Raw genomic sequence first — 22,054 nt, 5'->3', positions numbered from 1 at the left:
TTCTTTGGGTTGCTTTGTGAGGATTGAATTATGAGTGTTGCCAATGTACCAGGGTAGGCTTTCAAAAGTGATCGCTCCCTACCCCAGTGTCATTCTCCTTATCACATGTGCTACACTGTAGGCAGGAGGGTGACAATATGGCCTGGTCCTGAGTCGTGGACAGACAGGAGCTATGTAGTAGAGATGGCGCCATCCCAGCCTTCAATCCATCCAATGTTATTGTATTCTATGTCTGCACACTGGGACGCCATAGCCAGGCATCTCATAATGGTGGTGCCATTCCATGCAGTGATTAGTAAGTACACCCCCAGACTGAGAGTACACATCGGGTGCTCTATACTGGAGCTGAGGTCTGGATGTGATACTGGCAGTATGGTAATGAAGACCAAGGCCATGAGGCCCCGTATACTCTGTATACACAGAAGTCTCGTCTTTGACACCTCCATGGGTCCACAGTTGGGGTTATTTGGGTATCTGCTCTTCTGCATTGAATACGTCCCTCCTCCATTAACAATGTGCAAATGAGCAGTCAACAGATAATGAGCCTGAGGGGTCTAATGGGGGCTGGGGGTGGGGAGGTCATGAAAGCCTGTTACAGGTGGGATGGGGTCAATATCACACCCCTGGCCTCCATAAAACCCCTGCAGCTGAGCAGGTCTCACCAGACCTCGCTGGCCACCATGAGCGCCCTGCAGTCTCTCTCCTTGGTGTCCTTGCTCCTTCTCCTGCCCTCACCAGCCTCGCTGAGATCTTTGCCCCATGGAGGATGGTCCAATGAAGTGGAGATGAAAAGGAATTGTCCGCCATGCCAGGACTTGAGCTGCCCCTCAGGACCACTGCGCTGCCCCGCCGGCAGAGTGAAGGATGGGTGCGGGTGCTGCTGGGAGTGCGCCAATGTGGAGGGCCAGCTCTGTGACCTGCCATGGCAGAAGCACCTGTATGGCCACTGCGGAGAGGAGCTGCAGTGCCAGGTGATGGCGGTGCACGGGGCTGAGCCCCAGTGTGTCTGCCCCAACCAGGAGAGCGTGTGTGGTTCTGACCGCAGGACCTACAAGAACATCTGCCGACTGCAGGAGGCCGCACGCACCCGCAGGAGAAGGGTCCTGAGCCTGGCACATGCTGGACCATGCCAAGAAGGTGAGGCCCCAGAAAGCTCCGCCACCAGGGGGAGCAGGAGAGTCAGAGGGACTGCAGTGAATGGCCCAAAGGGTGAATGGGCCCTGGGCTGAGGCTGTGTACGAGGAGGAGAGGGCGGGGTCAGTGAACGAGGAGGAGAGGGCAGGGTCTGTGTATATGGAGGAGAGGGCGGTGTCTGTGTATACGGAGGAGGAGAGGGCGGTGTCTGTGTATACGGAGGAGAAGGCGGTGTCTGTGTATACGGAGGAGGAGAGGGCGGTGTCTGTGTATACGGAGGAGGAGAGGGCGGTGTCTGTGTATACGGAGGAGAAGGCGGTGTCTGTGTATACGGAGGAGAGGGCGGTGTCTGTGTATATGGAGGAGGAGAGGGCGGTATCTGTGTACCAGGAGGAGAAGGCGGTGTCTGTGTATACGGAGGAGGAGAGGGCGGGGTCTGTGTATACGGAGGAGGAGAGGGCGGTGTCTGTGTATACGGAGGAGAAGGCGGTGTCTGTGTATACGGAGGAGAGGGCGGTGTCTGTGTATATGGAGGAGGAGAGGGCGGTATCTGTGTACCAGGAGGAGAAGGCGGTGTCTGTGTATACGGAGGAGGAGAGGGCGGGGTCTGTGTATACGGTGGAGAAGGCGGTGTCTGTGTATACGGAGGAGGAGAGGGCGGTGTCTGTGTATATGGAGGAGAGGGCGGTGTCTGTGTATACGGAGGAGGAGAGGGCGGTGTCTGTGTATACGGAGGAGAGGGCGGGTCTGTGTATATGGAGGAGAGGGCGGTGTCTGTGTATACGGAGGAGGAGAAGGCGGTGTCTGTGTATACGGAGGAGGAGAGGGCGGTGTCTGTGTATACGGAGGAGGAGAGGGCGGTGTCTGTGTATACGGAGGAGGAGAGGGCGGTGTCTGTGTATACGGAGGAGAGGGCGGGTCTGTGTATATGGAGGAGAGGGCGGTGTCTGTGTATACGGAGGAGGAGAAGGCGGTGTCTGTGTATACGGAGGAGGAGAGGGCGGTGTCTGTGTATACGGAGGAGGAGAGGGCGGTGTCTGTGTATACGGAGGAGGAGAGGGCGGGGTCTGTGTATACGGTGGAGAAGGCGGTGTCTGTGTATACGGAGGAGGAGAGGGCGGCGTCAGTGTACGAGGAGGAGAGGGCGGTGTCTGTGTACAAGGAGGAGAGGGCGGTGTCTGTGTATACAGAGGAGGAGAGGGCGGTGTCTGTATACGAGGAGGAGAGGGCGGTGTCTGTATATGAGGAGGAGAGGGCGGTGTCTGTGCATATGGAGGAGAGGGCGGTGTCTATGTATACAGAGGAGGAGAGGGCGGTGTCTGATGTCAGTGTACGAGGAGGAGAGGGCGGTGTCAGTGTATACGGAGGAGAGGGCGGTGTCTGTGTATACGGAGGAGAGGGCGGTGTCTGTGTACGAGGAGGAGAGGGCAGTGTCTGTGTATACGGAGGAGAGGGCGGTGTCTGTGTATATGGAGGAGGAGAGGGCGGTGTCTGTGTATACGGAGGAGGAGAGGGCGGTGTCTGTGTATACTGAGGAGGAGAGGGCGGTGTCTCTATACGGAGGAGGAGAGGGCGGTGTCTGTGTATACGGTGGAGAAGGCGGTGTCTGTGTATACGGAGGAGGAGAGGGCGGTGTCTGTGTACCAGGAGGAGAAGGCAGTGTCTGTGTACCAGGAGGAGAGGGCGGTGTCTGTGTACCAGGAGGAGAGGGCGGGGTCTGTGTATACGGTGGAGAAGGCGGTGTCTGTGTATACGGAGGAGGAGAGGGCGGCGTCAGTGTACGAGGAGGAGAGGGTGGTGTCAGTGTACGAGGAGGAGAGGGCGGTGTCTGTGTACAAGGAGGAGAGGGCGGTGTCTGTGTATACGGAGGAGGAGAGGGCGGTGTCTGTATACGAGGAGGAGAGGGCGGTGTCTGTGTATATGGAGGAGAGGGCGGTGTCTATGTATACGGAGGAGGAGAGGGCGGTGTCTGATGTCAGTGTACGAGGAGGAGAGGGCGGTGTCAGTGTATACGGAGGAGAGGGCGGTGTCTGTGTATACGGAGGAGAGGGCGGTGTCTGTGTACGAGGAGGAGAGGGCAGTGTCTGTGTATACGGAGGAGAGGGCGGTGTCTGTGTATATGGAGGAGGAGAGGGCGGTGTCTGTGTATACGGAGGAGGAGAGGGCGGTGTCTGTATACGGAGGAAGAGAGGGCGGTGTCTGTGTATACGGTGGAGAAGGCGGTGTCTGTGTATACGGAGGAGGAGAGGGCGGTGTCTGTGTACCAGGAGGAGAAGGCAGTGTCTGTGTACCAGGAGGAGAGGGCAGTGTCTGTGTACCAGGAGGAGAGGGCGGGGTCTGTGTATACGGAGGAGGAGAGGGCGGTGTCTGTGTATACGGTGGAGAAGGCGGTGTCTGTGTATACGGAGGAGGAGAGGGCGGCGTCAGTGTACGAGGAGGAGAGGGTGGTGTCTGTGTATACGGAGGAGGAGAGGGCGGTGTCTGTGTATACGGAGGAGGAGAGGGTGGTGTCTGTGTATACGGAGGAGGAGAGGGCGGTGTCTGTGTATACGGAGGAGGAGAGGGCGGTGTCTGTGTATACATAGGAGGAGAGGGCGGTGTCTGTGTATACGGAGGAGGAGAGGGCGGTGTCTGTGTACAAGGAGGAGAGGGCCGTGTCTGTATACGAGGAGGAGAGGGCGGTGTCTGTGTATACATAGGAGGAGAGGGCGGTGTCTGTGTATACGGAGGAGGAGAGGGCGGTGTCTGTGTATACGGAGGAGGAGAGGGTGGTGTCTGTGTATACGGAGGAGGAGAGGGCGGTGTCTGTGTATACGGAGGAGGAGAGGGCGGTGTCTGTGTATACATAGGAGGAGAGGGCGGTGTCTGTGTATACGGAGGAGGAGAGGGCGGTGTCTGTGTACAAGGAGGAGAGGGCCGTGTCTGTATACGAGGAGGAGAGGGCGGTGTCTGTGTATACATAGGAGGAGAGGGCGGTGTCTGTGTATACGGAGGAGGAGAGGGCGGTGTCTGTGTATACATAGGAGGAGAGGGCGGTGTCTGTGTATACGGAGGAGGAGAGGGCGGTGTCTGTGTACAAGGAGGAGAGGGCCGTGTCTGTATACGAGGAGGAGAGGGCGGTGTCTGTGTATATGGAGGAGAGGGCGGTGTCTATGTATACGGAGGAGGAGAGGGCGGTGTCTGATGTCAGTGTACGAGGAGGAGAGGGCGGTGTCAGTGTATACGGAGGAGAGGGCGGTGTCTGTGTATACGGAGGAGAGGGCGGTGTCTGTGTACGAGGAGGAGAGGGCAGTGTCTGTGTATACGGAGGAGAGGGCGGTGTCTGTGTATATGGAGGAGGAGAGGGCGGTGTCTGTGCATACGGAGGAGGAGAGGGCGGTGTCTATGTATGCGGAGGAGAGGGCGGTGTCAGTGTACAAGGAGGAGAGGGAGGTGTCCTGATGTCTGTGTACGAGGAGGAGAGGGCAGTGTCTATGTATACGGAGGAGAGGGCGGTGTCTATGTATACGGAGGAGAGGGCGGTGTCTGATGTCTGTGTATACGGAGGAGGAGAGGGCGGTGTCTATGTATACGGAGGAGAGGGCGGTGTCTATGTATACGGAGGAGAGGGCGGTGTCTATGTATACGGAGGAGAGGGCGGTGTCTGATGTCTGTGTATACGGAGGAGGGCGGTGTCTGTGTATATGGAGGAGAGGGCGGTGTCTGTGTATACAGAGGAGGAGAGGGCGGTGTCTGTGTATATGGAGGAGGAGAGGGCGGTGTCTGTGTATACGGAGGAGAGGGCGGTGTCTGTGTATACGGAGGAGGAGAGGGCGGTGTCTGTGTACAAGGAGGAGAGGGCGGTGTCTGTGTACAAGGAGGAGGAGAGGGCGGTGTCTGTGTACAAGGAGGAGAAGGCGGTGTCTGTGTATTCGGAGGAGAGGGCGTTGTCTGTATACGGAGGAGGAGAGGGCATTGTCTGTGTATACGGAGGAGGAGAGGGCGGTGTCTGTGTATACAGAGGAGGAGAGGGCGGTGTCTGTGTATACAGAGGAGGAGAGGGCGGTGTCTGTGTATACAGAGGAGAGGGCGGTGTCTGTATACGGAGGAGGAGAGGGCGGTGTCTGTGTATACAGAGGAGGAGAGGGCGGTGTCTGTATACGGAGGAGGAGAGGGCGGTGTCTGTGTACAAGGAGGTGGTGTCTGATGTCTGTGTACGAGGAGGAGAGGGCAGTGTCTGTGTATACGGAGGAGAGGGCGGTGTCTGTGTATACGGAGGAGGAGAGGGCGGTGTCTGATGTCAGTGTACAAGGAGGAGAGGGCGGTGTCTGTGTATACGGAGGAGGAGAGAGCGGTGTCTGTGTATACGGAGGAGAGGGCGGTGTCTGTGTATACGGAGGAGGAGAGGGCAGTGTCTGTGTATACGGAGGAGAGGGCGGTGTCTGTGTATACGGAGGAGGAGAGGGCGGTGTCTGATGTCAGTGTACAAGGAGGAGAGGGCGGTGTCTGTGTATACGGAGGAGGAGAGAGCGGTGTCTGTGTATACGGAGGAGAGGGCGGTGTCTGTGTATACGGAGGAGGAGAGGGCGGTGTCTGTGTATACGGAGGAGGAGAGGGTGGCATCTGTGTATACGGAGGAGGAGAGGGCGGTGTCTGTGTATACGGAGGAGGAGAGGGCGGTGTCTGTATACGGAGGAGGAGAGGGCGGTGTCTGTGTATACGGAGGAGGAGAGGGCGGTGTCTGTGTATACGGAGGAGGAGAGGGCGGTGTCTGTGTACCAGGAGGAGAAGGCGGTGTCTGTGTACCAGTAGGAGGAGAGGGCGGTGTCTGTGTATACGGAGGAGGAGAGGGCGGTGTCTGTGTATACGGAGGAGGAGAGGGCGGTGTCTGTGTATACGGAGGAGGAGAGGGCGGTGTCTGTGTACCAGGAGGAGAAGGCGGTGTCTGTGTACCAGTAGGAGGAGAGGGCGGTGTCTGTGTATACAGAGGAGGAGAGGGCGGTGTCTGTGTATACGGAGGAGGAGAGGGCGGTGTCTGTGTATACGGAGGAGGAGAGGGCGGTGTCTGTGTATACGGAGGAGGAGAGGGCGGTGTCTGTGTATACAGAGAAGGAGAGAGCGGTGTCTGTGTATACGGAGGAGGAGAGGGCGGTGTCTGTGTATACGGAGGAGGAGAGGGCGGTGTCTGTGTATACGGAGGAGGAGAGGGCGGTGTCTGTGTATACGGAGGAGGAGAGGGCGGTGTCTGTGTATACGGAGGAGGAGAGGGCGGTGTCTGTGTATACGGAGGAGGAGAGGGCGGTGTCTGATGTCAGTGTACAAGGAGGAGAGGGCGGTGTCCTGATGTCAGTGTATTAGGAGGAGGAGAGGTCAGCGTCCTGATGTCTGTGTATTAGGAGGAGGAGAGGTCAGCGTCCTGATGTCTGTGTATTAGGAGGAGGAGAGGTCAGCGTCCTGATGTCTGTGTATTAGAAGGAGGAGAGGTCGTCGTCCTATTTTCTGAGTGTTAGGAGGAGAGGGCGGTGTCTGATGTCTGTGTATTAGGAGAGGGCAGTGGAACGCCCACCAGGGCCGTGGGGTATTCGGTACTGGGTCCGGTACTTAAAGGGATGTGTCACGGTGGCGGTGACCCGGTCATGTTTAATGAGCGGTCTTTAAAGGGGTGTGTGAAATAATAAAGTTTGTGACGCCACCTGTGGTATTCGGTCAGTGGGGACCGAAGCTGCTTAAAGGGGTCCTCTGGGGTGATGTTAAGGCAGCTGGGATGGTATATACAGGTCCTTCTCAAAAAATTAGCATATAGTGTTAAATTTCATTATTTACCATAATGTAATGATTACAATTAAACTTTCATATATTATAGATTCATTATCCACCAACTGAAATTTGTCAGGTCTTTTATTGTTTTAATACTGATGATTTTGGCATACAACTCCTGATAACCCAAAAAACCTGTCTCAATAAATTAGCATATCAAGAAAAGGTTCTCTAAACGACCTATTACCCTAATCTTCTGAATCAACTAATTAACTCTAAACACATGCAAAAGATACCTGAGGCTTTTATAAACTCCCTGCCTGGTTCATTACTCAAAACCCCCATCATGGGTAAGACTAGCGACCTGACAGATGTCAAGAAGGCCATCATTGACACCCTCAAGCAAGAGGGTAAGACCCAGAAAGAAACTTCTCAACAAATAGGCTGTTCCCAGAGTGCTGTATCAAGGCACCTCAATGGTAAGTCTGTTGGAAGGAAACAATGTGGCAGAAAACGCTGTACAACGAGAAGAGGAGACCGGACCCTGAGGAAGATTGTGGAGAAGGAGCGATTCCAGACCTTGGGGAACCTGAGGAAGCAGTGGACTGAGTCTGGTGTGGAAACATCCAGAGCCACCGTGCACAGGCGTGTGCAGGAAATGGGCTACAGGTGCCGCATTCCCCAGGTAAAGCCACTTTTGAACCATAAACAGCGGCAGAGGCGCCTGACCTGGGCTACAGAGAAGCAGCACTGGACTGTTGCTAAGTGGTCCCAAGTACTTTTTTCTGATGAAAGCAAATTTTGCATGTCATTCGGAAATCAAGGTGCCAGAGTCTGGAGGAAGACTGGGGAGAAGGAAATGCCAAAATGCCTGAAGTCCAGTGTCAAGTACCCACAGTCAGTGATGGTGTGGGGTGCCATGTCAGCTGCTGGTGTTGGTCCACTGTGTTTCATCAAGGGCAGGGTCAATGCAGCTAGCTATCAGGAGATTTTGGAGCACTTCATGCTTCCATCGGCTGAAATGCTTTATGGAGATGAAGATTTCATTTTTCAGCACGACCTGGCACCTGCTCACAGTGCCAAAACCACTGGTAAATGGTTTACTGACCATGGTATTACTGTGCTCAATTGGCCTGCCAACTCTCCTGACCTGAACCCCATAGAGAATCTGTGGGATATTGTGAAGAGAAAGTTGAGAGACGCAAGACCCAACACTCTGGATGAGCTTAAGGCCGCTATTGAAGCATCCTGGGCCTCCATAACATCTCAGCAGTGTCACAGGCTGATTGCCTCCATGCCACGCCGCATTGAAGCAGTAATTTCTGCCAAAGGATTCCCCACCAAGTATTGAGTGCATAACTGAACATTATTATTTGATGGGTTTTTTGTTTGTTATTAAAAAACACTTTTATTTGATTGGATGGGTGAAATATGCTAATTTATTGAGACAGGTTTTTTGGGTTATCAGGAGTTGTATGCCAAAATCATCAGTATTAAAACAATAAAAGACCTGACAAATTTCAGTTGGTGGATAATGAATCTATAATATATGAAAGTTTAATTGTAATCATTACATTATGGTAAATAATGAAATTTAACACTATATGCTAATTTTTTGAGAAGGACCTGTACCTTCCCACAGGTGAAGCGGGGTCCACAGGGCTCCCGATGTATAGATGGAGATGGTGAATGGCGCAGTACAGAACGAGGACGCAGGTTTGCAGTCTCTTTACTGTATGTTTCAGGCTGCCACAGTCCAGGGCACCAGATCACGGTGGTGGTCCGGCCGGCTTGGAAGCGTCTCAGGAGTCCCCCTTACCAGGTGGGGTTGGAAGCCTTCCTTCTAGCACTGTGGTGTATTCCCTTGCTGCCTTAGGCCTCTCACAAGGTCCTCACATTCTCTCTTTCCCCCAGGTTGGTAGGACACTACCCGTATGACAGGTAACTCGAGCCTTTTTACAGGATCGCTATCACGACCCGGGCTCTATGCGCTACTGTGTCTTCAGGTGCCTATAGTAGACAGGTCACTTACAATCTGCTGCCCTGACGGTTTCTGCCGTGGGGCATAAAGTTACCCCCACAACCTCGTTCTTCCGGCTACCGGTATATGCGCTCAACGTGGAGGAAGCTCAGTCGCAGCTTCTCTCTCCAGCTCTTCACTTGCTCCTTCCTCCTTTCAGTCTCTTTACAAGTTGCTCTGCTCTCTTTTTCCTTCCCAGGAGCTGCAGAATCACTCGTCTGCACGGCCCCAGCTTTCCTTCCTTACTCCTCGCTCTCCTCTCACCAACTGTCTAACTCCAACTGCCTAGCAACTGCCTAGCAACTGACTCCTCCTCCCGACCAGAGAGAGCAGCTCCCCTGAAGTCGGGTGTAGAGCTCCCCCTTCTGGCCTGGAGTCAGAACGGTGTTGTATGTGCTGACTACCTGCAGTGGTCCCCAACTGCGCTCCTCAAGGCCCACCAACAGGTCATGTTTTCAGGATTTCCTTAGTATTGCCCAGGTGATGGAATTATTCCCTGTGCAATACTAAGGAAGTACTGAAAACATGACCTGTTGGTGGCTCTTGAGGACCGGAGTGAGCCAGGGTAACTCTGTGGAGGTGGCCTGTCTGTAGAGAGGAGGCCTTATAATGGACGTTGTCTCCACATCTTCTCCTGTGCTGCACCTCACCACTGAGCCTGGACACTGAGTGAGCCAGGGTAACTCTGTGGAGGTGGCCTGTCTGTAGAGAGGAGGCCTTATAATGGACGTTGTCTCCACATCTTCTCCTGTGCTGCACCTTGCGACTGAGCCTGGACACTGAGTGAGCCAGGGTAACTCTGTGGAGGTGGCCTGTCTGTAGAGAGGAGGCCTTATAATGGACGTTGTCTCCACATCTTCTCCTGTGCTGCACCTCACCACTGAGCCTGGACACTGAGTGAGCCAGGGTAACTCTGTGGAGGTGGCCTGTCTGTAGAGAGGAAGCCTTATAATGGACGTTGTCTCCACATCTTCTCCTGTGCTGCACCTCACCACTGAGCCTGGACACTGAGTGAGCCAGGGTAACTCTGTGGAGGTGGCCTGTCTGTAGAGAGGAGGCCTTATAATGGACGTTGTCTCCACATCTTCTCCTGTGCAGCACCTCACCACTGAGCCTGGACACTGAGTGAGCCAGGGTAACTCTGTGGAGGTGGCCTGTCTGTAGAGAGGAAGCCTTATAATGGACGTTGTCTCCACATCTTCTCCTGTGCTGCACCTTGCCACTGAGCCTGGACACTGAGTGAGCCAGGGTAACTCTGTGGAGGTGGCCTGTCTGTAGAAAGGAGGCCTTATAATGGACGTTGTCTCCACATCTTCTCCTGTGCTGCACCTCACCACTGAGCCTGGACACTGAGTGAGCCAGGGTAACTCTGTGGAGGTGACCTGTCTGTAGAGAAGAGACCTTATGATGGACGTTGTCTCCACATCTTCTCCTGTGCTGCACCTCACCACTGAGCCTGGACACTGTGTGAGCCAGGGTAACTCTGTGGAGGTGGCCTGTCTGTAGAGAAGAGTCCTTATAATGGACGTTGTCTCCACATCTTCTCCTGTGCTGCACCTCACCACTGAGCCTGGACACTGTGTGAGCCAGGGTAACTCTGTGGAGGTGGCCTGTCTGTAGAGAGGAGACCTTATAATGGACGTTGTCTCCACATCTTCTCCTGTGCTGCACCTTGCCACTGAGCCTGGACACTGTGTGAGCCAGGGTAACTCTGTGGAGGTGGCCTGTTTGTAGAGAGGAGGCCTTATAATGGACGTTGTCTCCACATCTTCTCCTGTGCTGCACCTCACCACTGAGCCTGGACACTGAGTGAGCCAGGGTAACTCTGTGGAGGTGACCTGTCTGTAGAGAAGAGACCTTATGATGGACGTTGTCTCCACATCTTCTCCTGTGCTGCACCTCACCACTGAGCCTGGACACTGTGTGAGCCAGGGTAACTCTGTGGAGGTGGCCTGTCTGTAGAGAAGAGTCCTTATAATGGACGTTGTCTCCACATCTTCTCCTGTGCTGCACCTCACCACTGAGCCTGGACACTGAGTGAGCCAGGGTAACTCTGTGGAGGTGGCCTGTCTGTAGAGAAGAGTCCTTATAATGGACGTTGTCTCCACATCTTCTCCTGTGCTGCACCTCACCACTGAGCCTGGACACTGAGTGAGCCAGGGTAACTCTGTGGAGGTGACTGTCTGTAGAGAAGAGTCCTTATAATGGACGTTGTCTCCACATCTTCTCCTGTGCTGCACCTCGCCACTGAGCCTGGACACTGAGTGAGCCAGGGTAACTCTGTGGAGGTGGCCTGTCTGTAGAGAAGAGACCTTATAATGGACGTTGTCTCCACATCTTCTCCTGTGCTGCACCTCACCACTGAGCCTGGACACTGTGTGAGCCAGGGTAACTCTGTGGAGGTGGCCTGTCTGTAGAGAAGAGTCCTTATAATGGACGTTGTCTCCACATCTTCTCCTGTGCTGCACCTCACCACTGAGCCTGGACACTGAGTGAGCCAGGGTAACTCTGTGGAGGTGGCCTGTCTGTAGAGAGGAAGCCTTATAATGGACGTTGTCTCCACATCTTCTCCTGTGCTGCACCTCACCACTGAGCCTGGACACTGAGTGAGCCAGGGTAACTCTGTGGAGGTGGCCTGTCTGTAGAGAGGAGGCCTTATAATGGACGTTGTCTCCACATCTTCTCCTGTGCTGCACCTCACCACTAAGCCTGGACACTGAGCGAGCCAGGGTAACTCTGTGGAGGTGGCCTGTCTGTAGAGAAGAGTCCTTATAATGGACGTTGTCTCCACATCTTCTCCTGTGCTGCACCTCACCACTGAGCCTGGACACTGAGTGAGCCAGGGTAACTCTGTGGAGGTGGCCTGTCTGTAGAGAAGAGTCCTTATAATGGACGTTGTCTCCACATCTTCTCCTGTGCTGCACCTCACCACTGAGCCTGGACACTGAGTGAGCCATTATAACTCTGTGGAGGTGGCCTGTCTGTAGAGAGGAGACCTTATAATGGACGTTGTCTCCACATCTTCTCCTGTGCTGCACCTCACCACTGAGCCTGGACACTGAGTGAGCCAGGGTAACTCTGTGGAGGTGGCCTATCTGTAGAGAGGAGGCCTTATAATGGACGTTGTCTCCACATCTTCTCCTGTGCTGCACCTTGCGACTGAGCCTGGACACTGAGTGAGCCAGGGTAACTCTGTGGAGGTGGCCTGTCTGTAGAGAAGAGACCTTATGATGGATGGTGTCTCCACATCTTCTCCTGTGCTGCACCTCACCACTGAGCCTGGACACTGAGTGAGCCAGGGTAACTCTGTGGAGGTGGCCTGTCTGTAGAGAAGAGTCCTTATAATGGACGTTGTCTCCACATCTTCTCCTGTGCTGCACCTCACCACTGAGCCTGGACACTGAGTGAGCCAGGGTAACTCTGTGGAGGTGGCCTGTCTGTAGAGAAGAGACCTTATGATGGATGGTGTCTCCACATCTTCTCCTGTGCTGCACCTCACCACTGAGCCTGGACACTGAGTGAGCCATTATAACTCTGTGGAGGTGGCCTGTCTGTAGAGAAGAGACCTTATAATGGACGTTGTCTCCACATCTTATCCTGTGCTGCACCTCACCACTGAGCCTGGACACTGAGTGAGCCAGGGTAACTCTGTGGAGGTGGCCTGTCTGTAGAGAAGAGTCCTTATAATGGACGTTGTCTCCACATCTTCTCCTGTGCTGCACCTTGCGACTGAGCCTGGACACTGAGTGAGCCAGGGTAACTCTGTGGAGGTGGCCTGTCTGTAGAGAAGAGTCCTTATAATGGACGTTGTCTCCACATCTTCTCCTGTGCTGCACCTCACCACTGAGCCTGGACACTGTGTGAGCCAGGGTAACTCTGTGGAGGTGGCCTGTCTGTAGAGAAGAGTCCTTATAATGGACGTTGTCTCCACATCTTCTCCTGTGCTGCACCTTGCGACTGAGCCTGGACACTGAGTGAGCCAGGGTAACTCTGTGGAGGTGGCCTGTCTGTAGAGAGGAGGCCTTATAATGGACGTTGTCTCCACATCTTCTCCTGTGCTGCACCTCACCACTGAGCCTGGACACTGAGTGAGCCAGGGTAACTCTGTGGAGGTGGCCAGTCTGTAGAGAAGAGTCCTTATAATGGACGTTGTCTCCACATCTTCTCCTGTGCTGCACCTCACCACTGAGCCTGGACACTGAGTGAGCCAGGGTAACTCCAACTCCAACTCCTCAATTTGCGCGACTGCGACTCCCTCATAAATGGCTCATGTTTAGGTTTAAGTGACAAATTTACTGTGGTAAATCGATAACATCAGACTTTTAATCATTACTATGATACAATAATCAAGCCATTTTAGGTAGAACATAAAATATAAATTTATTGGAATACAACTTTAGAACAATTTTTTTTCATATTTACAATTTATTACACATTCTGCAGTAAGTGTAAAAAAAAAAAAAAGTTTTCACAATAACATACTGAATAGCATTTGTGTTGTCTATGAATTTGTTCTGAGAAATAGTATCGCCTCCATCAGATCCTCCCCCATAGATGACCTCACATCTGACCTAATTACTTTAAGGCTGGAGAACAACCTCTCTACACTAACTTGGGTTGGTGGCAAAGCAGTGACCACACGGGCGACATCTCTAACAATATCAAGGTATAAAGGAATTGCCTCGTGCACAGTCAGTTTTGATGAACGATTGAACTCTTCTACTTCTTTGATAGCAAGTGAAAAACGTTGCGAAAATCTTGTCAATCTGTTTTCTATGAGAGTGGAATCTTTTTCCCTGCGGCTACGCTTCGCCTGCTTCATGTTGTCCAAATACTTGTTGAAATCAAACTCCTCATCTGATGAGGATGAAGGAACAGCAGCAGCAGCACTGGCAGGACCCGAGTCCTCTTGCTCTTGACCGTCCTGTAGCTCATCCTAACTGCTCCCTCAATCAGAGCTTCTTTTCCTTTAGTAAGCTGTTGATCATCCAGGAATATACGATGACTCAGGTCCACATAAACAGCTGCCAGAAGAGTTTTATTTTCTAATAGCAGTGTCTTCGTTTCATTGAAGCAGCAATGCCATCTGAGATTAAACCTCCTCTTTGGGACAGGCAAAACAACAAGATCTTCCACTCCTTTATAAAAATGTCAGGAGTTAAATCCTCAGCTTGTAACTGTAAATGGGTGATGAAGAAATTCCTTCAATTCGGCCACCTATGTCCATTGACCTTCATATAGTGTTACCTGAGGGTTGTCCATATCTACAAGGAAGGGTTTCAGGTCAAGCAATCGCTCAATCATTAAATAGGTGCTGCCCCACCGAGTGGCTTGATTCATAATTGCCCCTTTTCCAGCAAGTCTCTTCAAGATGGAGCCAATTTTAGGGTTTCTGGCAGCAATAGCCAATTTCCTCACTTTGCTAATCAGAGCTCCAGCATGTCCCTCTGGCAGACTGTCTCTTATTGCCAGCTGCGGCGCGTGCACAACACAGCGCATGTGATGAATAGGAAAGAGGTGTGAAGCAGCTTCAACAAGATCATCTAATTGTAAAGAATCATTTTGCTGTTCTTCTGTAGTAATATGTGTGTTACTCCGTTATGGGAACAGGACTGTGGCCTTCCATCTCCAACATACTGAATGTGAAATGTTCTTCTAGCTGCTGTTTACCTTCATTATTCTAATTCATCAGTTTAATTGTACTTATCATGTTTGCAGCATTATCAGTTACACTAGCAAGAACATGTTCTTTTTTGAGTTCATAATCTTGCAGAACCTTTTCCACTAAGGTCTGGAGAAACTGGCTGCTGTGATGAGCTTTAGTATCGTTTACTGCCAGTGTTTTAGTAACAATTTTTATTGTTGTCACAAACATATCGAACGTTGATAGCAAAATAGTTCGCTCTGTGACGTGTGCAGGCATCTATTTTAAGAAATACAAAGCGTCTCTTGAGAGTCTTTTTAAGATCTTCCTTTTGGTTAAGGGCTTCTTCAATTACTAATTTTCTAATACTTTCTCTTTCCAGAGAAGCACGAAGTTTGTGGGCCATTTCTCCATTAAGAGCTGTAAAAGCTGGTCATGCAAAAATGATAATGGTATACAGTCCTTCACAACAAGCTCGATGAGCAGTCTTTTAAACACATCTGATTTCATTGTTACAGTAACTTTGTCACTTACAAAATATCCTCCTCCTTTGCCTGGCGGGAAGTGCTGGTCTCTGGTTTCTTGGTGCTGCTGTTATCTTTTTCAATGACAGCTTTGTAAACTTCTGGGTGGCAGCGTTGTAAATGTCTTTTTAGATTGGAAGCTCTTGAAGGAGCATTTTTACCACTTGCCTGAGTATGCACTGATTTTGGCATCACAGCATTTGTTTTCATCTGGGTCATATACACACAGAACCAAAATGAATATGTTGTGCATCCACTCAAATATAATATACCTATAGATGTAATACACAACTACAACATATATAGTAGATCATAGTTTATTAAAGCATAAAAGTATATCTATAGCCCTGTATGTAACCCCTTTTCACATGTACAGCACCATGGAATTAATGGTGCTATATAAATAAATAATAATAATAATAATAATAATAATAATAAAAGTTTCATAGTACATAGTAACCATAAATACAGGGGAAAACAGATTTTTAGGTGAAAACGAGACGGGAAATTACGGGGTACATATAATAATTTGCAATAATCATAATTCCAAAATTAAGTCCACTAGAGTGGAAACATAGTGGTATACTAACCAGTGGAGAAGCCCGGTAGCAGCCTGCACCTGCCCGATGCGCGTTTCGCCTGAGCTTTAAGAAGGGAACTTATACACTGACACACAAAATGTTTATTATCTTGACTCACTGTGAAATGCTCAAATACAGCTGACTTCATAAGATGCTTCTTAGGCATTTTGTAATTATGTAAATTTGCTCTCAAAATAGTTTTGTCCTGTAAAAAAAAAAATAAAGTATATTGTAATTCTTGCAAGAATAGGGAATCATACACTGTCAAATTTAGGATAGAAATAAAACAATCTTTGCATAAATCAATAGGAGAGATGATACGTATAAAGTTTGTAAAATAATTTAGATAGCTTTATGCTGAACTTTCAATGTCAGGCTCGTCTCAGGGTACAGCGCACTAAATGCTTCACATCATATTTCTTCACAGTCTATGAAGAGGGGAGGAGGGAGGGAGAATGTTTGTGCTGAATCACATTCCAGAACACACACACAAATATATATGTCCTCATCAATCCTGTTACTGTATTTCTGAATTTGAGATGTTAGAAAACAGTTTTCCCCTAATATTCTATGTATAGTGTATATAAGTCATCAGAGCAGCTAATTTCTCCAAGCATACAGAGACAACATATACTGGACTATTGATTTATGCACAGTTTATTGAAAGGTTAGATATGCTTTAGGAAGTACTTACCTTCTTTAATCCGGCTTTCCTGTTCACTCCAGAAGTTCTGAGATGAATGAAGGCATTCCTTCCATGTGTGCTTTGCTGTTTTTCCCTGTAGAGGAGCCTCACTACTTATCATGAACATAACCTGTAGCACAGATTAATCTCAGCTGAAAGTCTAGACCTTAGATCAGTAATAGGACAGACAGTTATAGGATATTTCATAACTTTCCCAAATTCTTATGAACAAAAATATTCCCTACAAACTGCATTGAACTACTGTACCCAATTTATTATATATTTTAGAAGTCGGAGTCGGTCCATTTTATACCGACTCCGACTCCACCAAAAAGGGCTCCGATTCCGACTCCAACTCCACAGCCCTGCTTATTATGGACATTGTCTCCACAGCTCCGGTTCTGCTCACTTCTCATCGGGATACAGTGGCTGTGATTGGTCAGAGCCTCATCTTGGGCTGTGAAGTTTCTGCGCAACCGATAGCGGAGATGGAATGGAGAAAAGAAGGGGTGGAAAAAGCACTGCCAGGAGAGCACGGCCACATCATCATACAGGTACCGCATGTACCCCATAAGCCTGACACCCGCATCTCTGTATGTAGACCCTCTTGCCATTTAAAGTATGCGCACCCGTTCTAACCCACATAAGTAAGGTATATACCTCACTGTATATAGTGTATACACCCCCGCAACATACAAACGTCACTATAGAAAGTATGTGCACCCGTCCTAACCATCATAAGTAAGGTATATACCTCACTCAAACCCATACACCCCTAAATATATGAACTATATATGAGCCCTTTCCAACCACCATAATGTATATACACCTCACTGTATATATAACAGGCATATACCTCACTATATTATAGAATCCTAGAATGCTACTGTTGGAAGGGACCTCCAGGGTCATCAGGACCTCCAGGATCCTCGTGTCTAACCCCCGGCTCAATGCAGGAGTCACTACACCATCTCAGATATCTGTCCAGCCTCTGTGTGAAGACTTCCATTGAAGGAGAACTCACCACCTCTCGTGGCCGCCTGTTCCACTCATTGATCACCTCACTGTCACCCTTCTAATATGTAATCTGTATCTTCTCCCTTTCAGTTTCATTCCATTGCTTCTCATGCTTCCATGTGCAAATGAGAATAATGATCCCTCTACACAGTGACAGCCCCTCAGATATTTGTAGACAGCTATTAAGCTTCCTCTTATTCTTCTTTCTTACAACTAAACATTCCCAGATCCTTTAACCGTTCCTCGTAGGACATAGTTTACAGTCCGCTCACCATTCTGGTCGCTCTTCTATGAACTTGCTCCAGTTTTTCAGTCTTTTTTATAATGTTGAACCCAGAATTGGACACCGTATTCCAGATGAGGCCTGACCGAGGAGGAGGAGAGGGGGATAATTACTTCACGTGATGTAGACGCTATGCTTCTCTTAATACATCCTAGAATTGTTTGCCTTTCTTGCTGCTGCATCACACTGTTAGTATACACAAGTCTTTTTCACACGCTGTTACTTAGTTCTATTTCACCCATTCTGTAGCTGTAATTTTCATTTTCTTACCCAGATGTAAAATCTTGGATTTCTCCCTGTAAAATACCATTCTATTAGTGGCTGCCCATTGTTCAAGCTTATCTAGATCCTTCTGAATCCTTTCTCTGTCTTCTCTAGAGTTTAGCTATCCCTCCTAGCTTTGCATCCTCTATAAATTTGATTAGTTTAACTTCAGTTCCCTTATCTGTATCATTTATAAAAATGTTAAACAACACTGGTGCTAGGACAGAGCCTTGTGGTACCCCACTTGAAACACTCTTCCAATTGGATGTGCAACCATTTGTTACCACTCTTTGGGTCCGATCACTGAGCCAGTTATGAATCCACCTAACCGTAGCTTTGTCAATCCCATACTTGGTCATTTTTTTCTATAAGGATAGTATGAGATACTTTATCAAATGCTTTGCTGAAGTCGAGATATACTATATCTACCGCATTTCCCTGATCCACCCAGTCAGTGATTCCATCATAGAAGGAAATTAGATTAGTCTGGCATGACTTGTTTGCTACAAACCCATGCTGCCTCTGGTTAATTACTGTATTCTTATCCAAGTCCTTACATAGATGCTGTTTAACAAATTGTTTACAGATCTTTCCTGGTATAGAAGTAAGGCTCACTGGCCTGTATTTTCCTTGCTCCGTTTTCTTTCCTTTTTCGAAGATAGGGACAACATTTGCCCTTCTCCAATCTTCTGGGACTTCTCTTGTTCTTCAGGATTTTTCATAGGTTTGGCTAGTGGTTCTACAATTTCCTCTGCTAACTCTTTCAGTACCTTAGGATGTAATTCATCTGGGCCAGGAGATGTAAATTCATGTAAATTAGCTAAGTGTTACGTCACCAACTCTCTGTTCATGGATAGTGTGGATATTTTATTCCTTCAATGGCCCTGTGAAGATCAGTTGATGTTACAATTGCTTTCTTAAGGTACCGTCACACTTAGCGACGCTGCAGCGATACCGACAACGATCCGGATCGCTGCAGCATCGCTGTTTGGTTGCTGGAGAGCTGTCACACAGACCGCTCTCCAGCGACCAACGATGCCGGTAACCAGGGTAAACATCGGGTTACTAAGCGCAGGGCCGCGCTTAGTAACCCGATGTTTACCCTGGTTACCATCCTAAAAGTAAAAAAACAACCACTACATACTTACCTACCGCTGTCTGTGGTGTGGTGACGTCACCGCTCTGCTTTCCAGATGCCCGGTGCTCACAGCCAGAGCAGAGAAGCACAGCGCCGGGGACAGACAGCGGTAGGTAAGTATGTAGTGGTTGTTTTTTTACTTTAACGATGGTAACCAGGGTAAACATCGGGTTACTAAGTGCGGCCCTGCGCTTAGTAACCCGATGTTTACCCTGGTTACCAGCGAAGACATCGCTGAATCGGTGTCACACACGCCGATTCAGCGATGTCAGCGGGAGAGCCAGCGACGAAACAAAGTTCTGGCCTTTCTTCCCCGACCAGCGACAGCACAGCAGGGGCCTGATCGCTGCTGCCTGTCACACTGGACGATATCGCTAGCGAGGACGCTGCAACGTCACGGATCGCTAGCAATATCGTCTAGTGTGACGGTACCTTTAGCGAACACAGATGCAAAATAGGAATATAAAAGTTCGGCCTCTCAACATAATTTTTGACCACTTCACTCTTATATATGAGTATACTGAGGGGTGTAAGGGGAAGGGGTGTATACAGTATATAAAGTATGTGAACTATTCCTAACCATCGTTTATAACATGTATACCTTAGTTTAGATAATGTCTACTGCTATATCAACCCTATCACATCCGCTTCCATGTGACCTCACCCCTCATGCGCCATGTTTCTTCTTGAGCACAGACTCGTGGAGGGCCTCTGCGCCATCAGGTAACTGGCTGGCTGCAAATTCATCAGATCAAGCAAAGGGACGCTGGTGTGTACACCTGCCGGGCATGGAACGTGTATGGAGAAGTGTCCAGCTCGGCGAGACTGACTGTCATTTCACAAGGTGAGACATTAATACACCTCCACCATGCAGTACAATCCTCCATGGTTACAGTGAGTGAAGGATTATCCTCCCCAATGGGTGTCCGCGGGGTTCTGGAGTACATCTACCACATCTACAATGCAGCACTCTCGCCCACGCTTGTACACCACATCCACAATGTGGCACGGAGTCATTGGCAGCCTCCAAATGTCAGGACAATTACAGAATTGTCTGACGAGTGATGGACGAGCCTGCGGCTGCTTCCACTACTAGACCGGGTATTGGGGAACTAGCAGTGAGCGTATGGTACATACACCTCCGATTCCAACACATGGAATGTATAAATATATATCTACCATGGTACGGTCACTGCCAAACTCCGCAATAACAAAAACAACTATTAGATGCCACCACCAATCGTTTATACAGACACATTACATGTTACTCGTTACAAAATGGACAAAACAATGCGGTATATACAATTACATAGAATAAAAGGGCTAATGAAAGAAAATTACTAAACCTGGTGTCACGGAAATGTCAGTTATCTTTACGGAGGGGAGCACCCTAATTAGGAAATGGAGCACTGTCACTGCGAACTGTGTCTTCCAGAATGAACAATGATTAGAACATGGTTACGCCCACACGCCTCCCCTTGCTGAGCTCATGTGGGGGATGATTGGGGATGTGCTAGGTCTTTTGGCAGATTATGAGATCCACAATTTTCAGGATATCTTCGTTCCTGAGGGTCCCAAGTGGTAGATATTGTGGTCATGTTTCCTATTGTGGTTTTACCTGTCTATAAAGATGAGACATGTCATTGATAGAATCATCCATCGGACCGATATTAAGTTGGATGTGTTCGGCTGGCTTTAGGGTGATGTGAGTGAATGCATTTGAATGTCTCTTCATTACAAAGCCAAAAATATGTTATAGTAAACCGTGGCACTACTGTATTCTGGTGCTCAAGTAGGGTCCCAAACCGTAGTATGTAAGTAAAATGAACTTGGCACTCAACGGATGATGAGAAGAGAGTTTAATGCAGTTTACACATAGCAGTACAAAATGCAGACGTTTCTGTCATTAGGACCTTCCTCAGTGAACCGATTGCTTGTCCGGTTACCTGATGACCAGCGGTGGATACCATCTTGAGTTCTGGCTCTGAACCCCTCTACATACGGACATAAGCGGGAACCTGAAACCAATGGTGGATATTGTGCTTCCATTGTTCGTTACAGCATCACTTATCCCATGGGACAAACCCTTGAGGGACACTGAGTCCTAACAATATCTACTACAATTTCTCTCCAAAAATATATCTCCAATAAATAGGTAATAGATGCAAACCCCAATATTCATCACTGACTACTGGCTCCAAAAAGTCTGCGACCCGTTTGAACAAAGCTCTTGCATTAGAAGTGTACTTCTCCACCTATGAATGAAGGCATCCTAAGCTTTGTGTTTTGCTCTCAGAGCACATCTCATGTTGTAATTACCTGGTCAACGCCGGAGGCCCTTACTTTTATAGAGGTTAAAAAGTCAGCAGACAACCAATTAGAATAATATGAGGATATATTTGCTTGGACAACCAAAAAGAAACGAAATATCCTAAAAAATATTTTATTAATAATTTCTAAAATTCTCATAGACAATTCAAATTACTTAAATGTATGCTACCAACATCAACCACCTGGGTTTGGGTAGGCTAGGAAAAATACAGGGAGTGGTAACAAATGTATTCCTGACACAGTCCCTGTTAGGTGGCCCTATAATGGCTCTCACCTACCTAACAGCGGAGGTTGGCACCCTAAATTACGATATGGCGCCCCCGCTCCACGTCGACTGTCCCTTCTAGCCCTACTAGGCCCTACCAACTACCCACGCCCAGGTCCCCACAGACATACACACAAATTGACCAAAAGGTCACACTAACCAAAAACGTGAAAAAAGTGTAAAAAAAAAGTGTAAAAAGTGTAACAAAACAAACTAAAAACACAGCAAAAGATAGTGCTGCGTAAAAGTCCACTAATTACGTGTACCCCAAAGCTATATCAGCAAAAGATGGTATAGATATTGCTCGATGAATAAATGTTCTTAAAATATGAGTGATGATACACGAGCAATGATCAAAGATCAAAATAGTGGGGTACAATAGAGCACAGATATATTGTGCTCATAAATACTGAGAGGTCATAGGGAATAGAC

General features: G+C 49.2%; 1 protein-coding gene across 1 annotated transcript; it reads left to right on the top strand.

Annotated features, from left to right (window-relative positions):
* Positions 1-581: 581 nt before the first annotated feature.
* On the top strand, positions 582-20,091 carry LOC138657135 (kazal-type serine protease inhibitor domain-containing protein 1-like). The gene is made up of 3 exons (XM_069744699.1): positions 582-1,137; positions 16,718-16,878; positions 19,723-20,091. The coding sequence occupies exons 1-3, from the start codon at positions 582-584 to the stop codon at positions 20,089-20,091; spliced, it is 1,086 nt and encodes a 361-aa protein (XP_069600800.1).
* The last annotated feature ends 1,963 nt before the right edge of the window (positions 20,092-22,054 follow it).

This window comes from Ranitomeya imitator, chromosome 1, assembly GCF_032444005.1.
Source record: "Ranitomeya imitator isolate aRanImi1 chromosome 1, aRanImi1.pri, whole genome shotgun sequence".
Taxonomy (NCBI): Eukaryota; Metazoa; Chordata; class Amphibia; order Anura; family Dendrobatidae; genus Ranitomeya; species Ranitomeya imitator.
Note: the sequence above shows the minus strand (reverse complement) of the source record. Positions and strands in the feature narration are given on the sequence as shown.

Excerpts from the sequence above, each read along its gene's own strand:
- LOC138657135 (XM_069744699.1), top strand. The coding sequence starts at position 582 with ATGAAAGCCTGTTACAGGTGGGATGGGGTCAATATCACACCCCTGGCC. Across the intron at positions 1,138-16,717 it reads TGCTGGACCATGCCAAGAAG|CTCCGGTTCTGCTCACTTCT; the intron begins GTGAGGCCCCAG and ends TTGTCTCCACAG. Across the intron at positions 16,879-19,722 it reads ACGGCCACATCATCATACAG|ACTCGTGGAGGGCCTCTGCG; the intron begins GTACCGCATGTA and ends TCTTGAGCACAG.